The 6,912-nt window shown below is 39.5% G+C and overlaps 1 protein-coding gene across 4 annotated transcripts in view; it reads right to left on the bottom strand.

The window, feature by feature from the left end:
* chd3 (chromodomain helicase DNA binding protein 3) overlaps positions 1-5,893 on the bottom strand; it is a 76,645-nt gene extending 70,752 nt beyond the window's left edge. For all 4 annotated transcript variants that reach the window (XM_079585611.1, XM_079585610.1, XM_079585609.1 and 1 more), the window contains exons 1-5: positions 5,542-5,893; positions 3,143-3,285; positions 2,396-2,569; positions 417-541; positions 93-331 (exon numbers count right to left, since the gene is read on the bottom strand). In XM_079585611.1, coding sequence (XP_079441737.1) covers positions 93-331; positions 417-541; positions 2,396-2,569; positions 3,143-3,285; positions 5,542-5,707 — 847 coding nt within the window. In that variant the 5' untranslated portion in view covers positions 5,708-5,893. The remainder of the gene's footprint in view (positions 1-92; positions 332-416; positions 542-2,395; positions 2,570-3,142; positions 3,286-5,541) is intronic.
* Between the last annotated feature and the right edge of the window lie 1,019 nt (positions 5,894-6,912).

Raw genomic sequence — 6,912 nt, forward strand, 5'->3', positions numbered from 1 at the left:
TCAATCCTACAAAACCAGACATTTTTAATGATGTGTGTATACATTACCAAAACTGAAACCCATAAAGCTGCCCATGCTTTCTGACCGCTTACCTTTGCCCTCTTTGGTCTTGGCCTTGCGAAGTGGTGGTGGCTGAGGTGGAGGTTCAGGAGAGGCTGATGCTGCCGAGACCTGCTCAGCAACGGCTAATGCGGCGGCGGCGGCTACGGCGGCGACGGCTGCGGCCGAGCCTTTGAACGGGTTATTGGAGCTGAACTCACGCCATTTGGCCCCCAGAATGGTCATCATCTTGGACATGGGGATTTTAGGGTTCTTCTTAGCAATCATGGGTCTGCAGACGATATAATATGTTTATTACAGAAATGTTGCTGCAAAGGAACTACAGTGTGTGTGAAACCCCGGGTGCAAGGCAGTACCTCATGAACTGGCTGAAGGCCTTGTAGTTGGTTAGTGTGCGGTAATCTTCTTCTGTGAATGTGTGATCGACATCTTCCAGCCCCCACTCTCTAGCCAGCTGGGCTGATGTTTTCATCTCTACCGGCTGGAAGAGAGGCTTCATCATATGGCTGTCGCAGTGTGGATGGGTAATAAACATCTGGAAACATCTGGGCTGCGCTACATGTTAGCTGGATCAGTAATTATGTGTGTGGCCATGCAACAGTTAGAAACACCATGTTTGTGCATGTCATTTGTTCATAATTTCTGCATGCAAGTGCGAGAATAACCTCCGATGACGTGCTTGCATATGTGTTTGTGAATGTGTAAAGTCTGCAAACACCTTATATTGAGGCATATACAGCACTAACACCAGCTCTGCAGATGAAAGCCATTCATATTCTGATACACAGTAACCGCTATCTAATATTCATCTAATTATTATGCATGCTTGGTAAAATCAAGGGAATTTATCATGTGCTTGAATTCTTTTGAACTCTTGTTATTTTGTTGTAGTTGGTATTAGTGTTTTGTAGGAAATCAGTGTTAAGATGATTAGTTTTCCTCTGGTGAACTTAGATCCAGTGGAATTTAAGCAAGTTCTCTCCATATAAATGCAAATATTTTAAATAATTATGTAAAATATTATACTTTAATCCTAGATCTGGATTAAAGTGTTCATGCAACTAGGTAACTTTACTTTATTAAAGGGGTCATGACGTAGATTTTTATTTTATTTTTAATATGTTACTTGAGGTTCACTTATAATTTAAATATAATATAATATAAGTTTATTTTGCAAATAAATAAAAACTACATATATTATTTTCAACCCTCATTCTAAGCCTCTGTCTCAAATGATCAGTTTTTAAGGCTGATTTAAGGCTTGTCAGTAAACGGCCACTGTTACGATTGGCTAACGTCACTACGTATTTTGAAAACATTATCCACATAAAACCGTAATTTACAGACAAAGCATTATAAAATAATTTATTTTCAGTTTGTGATGCAGCTGCTGTCAGACTCAATACAGTCGCTGCTTCATCTTTCAACAAAAGTTTCTTTGTGAACTCTGCATTACACTGAGCCTCGTTTACTAAACAAAATGCCCCGAACAAACATGTAATCCTCTGACGTGATCCGGGACGACATTAAAATAAACCATCCACTTGTTTCTGATGCTGGGATCCTTCTGAACTCTGTACAGAGATGCAAACAAACATTATAAACCAAGTGAACGTTCTTTCACTCGTCTATTAGTCCTGTAGTCGATAGACTCAAGTGTGTGGAGTTGGTCAGAAACTGAACACACATCTGTAAACTGTATCAGTGTAGACAGCGTCAGTGATTATAATGGGTTTTGTGTTTTTGACATGACGCTCGCATCCAGTGTAGGAAAATGTCAGCCGTTAAGTGACCGAACGCCAGTGGGCGGAGCCTATGGTGCGATGATGTTTAACTATTTAATGTCGATGTCATGCTCTGGAGGCAGTCATATGCAAATGTATTTGCATATGTGGCGTCACAGATCCCGCAATATTAAAATTTTGCTGAAGCTGAAATTCTAGAAGCTGTTTTCTAGATTAAATAAATGCTTTGTTTATAATGATGAGGATGTTTTAAGCTAAGAAACTTGCAGGATGTTTTAACGGTATACAGACCTATTATATGTAAAAATATACCCTTCAAGTTCATTTGTTAATACGACTACATTTTCTTCCTTAAATAAAGTACGTACACAGAAAAACAAATTCCATTCCTACTCAACTTTACTTGAGCCAAACAAGTACGTTTACTTTTTTCAGTTTTCATTCTCTAAGTCGAGTAAACTTTATCATTTTACACTTTATAATGAGCTGCTTGTGTTTGGATACAGAGGAGAATAAGGAAAAACAAAACAACAAAGATAACATGCGACTCAGCATGCAGAGCAAGAAAAGACAGAGTGCTAATGGATAACCTTTGTGGTCTCTTCATGTGTGCTGTCTTCATCCTCTTTCTTCTTTTTCTTGGTTTTCTTCTCTTTTTTATCCTTGTGTTTCTTCTTCTTTTTCTTCTCCCCTCCGTAATCGCTGGCAGCACTGTCAGAATTCATGGCACAGTCCGGCTCTGAGTCTCTCTCTATGTCACTGTCCTGAAAGAGGCAGAGAAAGTTAGATTAAAGAACATATCACTGGAGCTGTCAATACACTGCACTCATTTAATACACTTAATTATAAAAACAATAACGTGAAAATAAATATGCGCAATTACTTTTAAATGTACACCACGTTTTTTTAATTCAAAATCAACTAAATTTAAGTCAATACATCATCAATCCTTTTTCCAAAACGTGTTTTCGACTTACCCTGATTTACTACGGTAAGCCTATTATACGTGTTTAGATTTAATATCTATGTTTTATGAGCAGCAGGATAATCTCTCTCTCCTTTAGTTATGAGAAAGAACCATATTCATCCGCACAGTCACGCAGAGCCAAAGCAAAACAAAAACAATGTTGCAAAATGCACCCAGTTTTGTTTTTTAACTGTCTGTTAAAGGGGCCAAAAGTTACAGTTAAGGGCTAATTAATCAGCATATCATGTAATTTGCCTTAAATTTTTCATTTGATTAAAAATCAATTGATGGTTTGCAGATTACTATTAACTAAAAGTTGAATGAAAATTGCATTTGCACATGAAGACAGAAAAACACATCAACCACATACTATTTTTTTGCGCTTGCGCGCTTTGGTCATCTTCCCCTCCTTGTCCTTGTCTTTCTTCTTTGTCTCTTTCTTTTTCTTAGGGCCTCGTTTCTTTTTCCCCAGGTTGTCCCTGTCTGATGTCTCGCCAATGTCGTCTCCATCATCTAAGTGAGAGAGATGCAGGGAAATGAGGGAACATGTGAGGACTGATGAAATTAAAGTGACCATAATTCTTTGCAAACCCTCTGAGGTATCCTTCAAATCATTTCCCACTTCAATTATTGAACAACACGAGCGGTGCAGAGACCGAGACTGTCACATAGGAAATAAGTCATTCCACTATGACTTGAACTAAGCTGTAGTATTTAATGAATTAATCTCACAAACATAATTATCTACATGACCTAATTATGACAGCCGGCTCGCATGGAAAGCTATTTACAGAGTGAATTTTAAGATGATGATAAATATTGTATGCGGCACTCCATGAGATGAAAATTTCAGGTCACTGCATGAGCAGAATAAATTACTCTAAAGCCACCATGAAATCAAAATTGACAATTCTTATTTTTTTTTATGGAATACTGCAGTATTTATTTTAAAAGATTTATCCATGCACATAATTTTTTTTTTTATGTGCCTAATAACTCACAACCTGTCACTCACATGAGATCGACCAATTGCAAACCACAAACTTAAAACTCTCTCAGAATGTGTTCTTACATTTATGCATTTGGCAGATGCTTTTATCCAAAGCGACTTACATTGCATTTCAAGGTACACATTTACTTTCTTATCAATTATTGTCAGTTAACCTAAAATGTGCTTCATGAGGTAACATCTAAATCAAAAGGGGTTAATATTATATATTCCAAATAAGGTCCCTGTATTATGCTTCCATAAAAGGGGCTTTGACACAGACATCATCTTTCAGAAGGGGCAAAGTGGAGTTAAACAGCTGCAGTCATGTGACAATTTACAGCAGCCATGTAAAAACGTTGACACGAAACTAAACCTGTCTGTTCTTTCATTTAAAGCAGACAGCTCTGTGTAAAACACACCAACAACTCTTTTAGCCGATTTTAATTCAAAAACATTTAGGACATAATATTACCAAGTGCAAAATATAATTTAACAACCTGACGACATTAGTTTAGGCTACAACAATGAAAGAGAGTCAGATAAGATAGAAATACCTCATCACGTTAAAAAGACCACCTACTCACTTTTTAGTTTTACTCTGCATTGTACAGCTTTGTTTTCGTAAATGTAGCACCGTATCTGCACTGTATCATCATATCATGTCTGCCTAACATCAGATAGCGTAGAAGTATCGCCAATGCGCTGCGATAAATGAGTTGGGTTTGATACAGTGTCTTTGTTGCTGGGGCGCGCGCACGGGCAGAGCCCTTACCCCCTGCCAGAGGCGGCAGAAACACACACTCGAGGCTCGGGGATTGAAAGGCCGTGAGCTGAACTAATGCTCCCCTCTTCGTGAACTCATGCACCCGGAGTGAGAGACCACCAGATGAACCGCACATGAAGGTCGCGGGGGCGAGACAGGACGCGCGTGCTGCTGACTGACTGACTCACGCGCACTGTGGGAATGCGCGATAAACACACTAGGCTGCACGAGGCCCCAAATATAAAAGTTAGAATTAACTAAAGTTATTTTAGAGAAAAATTGTATTCTTTTACCAGTTATTATTATTTTTAACACATTACTCGTAATAATATGACACAGCGTCATGTTTATAACTAAGCTTTGATTGTGCACATTAGTGGAACTTTTGAATCATCACTATCTCTGTTGATGTCATGCCATACACATAATAATATAGCGGTTTATTGACATAGTCACAGTCAAACAGCCTGAGGGAGGATGACAAGGACAAACTGTCATGGCATTTTGCAAAGTGAAAGCATAGCAGATCTCTGAACAAGGCGGCAGTGGGTCGGGTCAAGTTTATTTACATTGTCACAATCAAAGCGGTAACAGTTCGTCCTGACACTCGCGCCTCACCCGCATTTAGATCAATGCATTGGCTTGTTATTCTGTATCTGCTGAAGTAAAAATCCGCAACCTTCAGGGGTAAAAAAAGAAAAAGAAGAAAAACCGAGATGATGGCAGCTTAATGATCCTTTGTCAGATCACCGCGGGAGATGAAAAAGCACCATCATATGACAAGACCTGATGAATGACACAGACGGGACAGAGAGAGAGGGGATCGGTCAACTTTAGCCAAACTCTATGCAACTCTTTGCCGAAATGCACGCGGATAAATAAAGCATGCACAATTCCTAACAGCATCAGAGCATCCATGATGAAGTATGCAGTCGCGCAGATGTCGCAGTTTAAGGGTGATTCGCGTTTGTTTCGATGTGTTGTTGTGCCCCGCGCGCGCGGACAGCACGGTTACCTGGCGCGGCTCTTGCTGCAGTTTCTCGAGGCGCCGCCGGCGAGTTTATGTCGCTTGCGTTCTCGTCCAGGTCTCCGTCGTCTTCTTCTTCTTCATCAAAATCTCCTCCCTCGGAATTAACCGCCGTGCCCTCATCTTCCTCACAAGAACGGAGAAGAGAGGACATTATATTCCCGCTGGTGACCCCGTTCCGCGAGATCCAAGTGTATTCCGTCCGAATTATGATATTTATTTAATATTCAAATCGACACACAAAAAGTGGGGGGCGTTTTGGAATATTTTACACTACAAGGCAGAGAAACAAAGATGGCCGCCCTTATATTTATTTTTTAACAACCCCCCCCCCCCCCCCAATAAGAAAAATCCCCTTACATAAAAATGGCTGACTATATTATTTCAGAACGCCCCCCCTCCTCTCCTCCTCCTTTTTTCCTCTTTCTCTCTCTCTCTTTCTCTCCTGTCTCCCCTCCCTTCTTAAAATAATCACACTGTTACAGGAGGGGGGAGTATTGCTGATTGCAACTTGTATTTCAGTTCATTTTTATTGTGTGATCATCTTTCTCTCTCACTGCTTCAGACTTGCCTGTGTGTAACTCTGTCTTTTCTGAAAGTGCATGTAATAACGGACGCGCGCACTGCCTAGAGCAACACGAATCTAACAAACATGGCCACCTTAATATTCTTTAAAGCCCCCACCTTTGTCAAAACCAATCCACAAAAGAAAAAGAAAAAAGAGAAAGAGCTGGAGCGAAAGGGCTGATGTGAGGTTGGCTCGAGGGGGAGCGCTGCCGCAGCCATGCCCACACTTACATCATGTTGCATTGCTTAAAAATTAACTATTTGAGGTGAGGACAAAACAAAGCAAGAGCTGCAAAAGATAGAATCATTATTAGCAAATGGCAATGGCATAGATCATTCCACATCTTTAGCTGCTGATTTACACTAATAGTTTGCACATACACACATTGTATTCTAAACTCTGACACTTTTCAAGGATGCATGCCACAAGTTTCCATGCAAACCAGACCAGCTTATGCACATTTTTCCTACTTGAAATACCCTTTCTTAAACTTGCAGTTCGTTTATACAGTATATACAGTAGCCTAAATATAGCTTCATATTCTAGCTCAGCGGTTCTCATCCTTTCTGACACTATTGTCAAAGACAATATTTGACGCCCCCAAGATATTTCTGGTACTTTTGCTATATAAAGAAAAAGCTGCTCATTAAAAAAAAAATGTGTGTGTGTGTGTGTGTACAATAATTACATTAAATATAATTAGAAATAATTGAAGTAATAAACTTGCATAACTAGAAGCAGTTTAAATAACAATGTTTTTCAGTTTACATTTTACTATTAATACATTTACA

This window comes from Phoxinus phoxinus (genome assembly GCF_949152265.1).
Source record: "Phoxinus phoxinus genome assembly, chromosome: 2".
In the NCBI taxonomy this organism is placed as follows: Eukaryota; Metazoa; Chordata; class Actinopteri; order Cypriniformes; family Leuciscidae; genus Phoxinus; species Phoxinus phoxinus.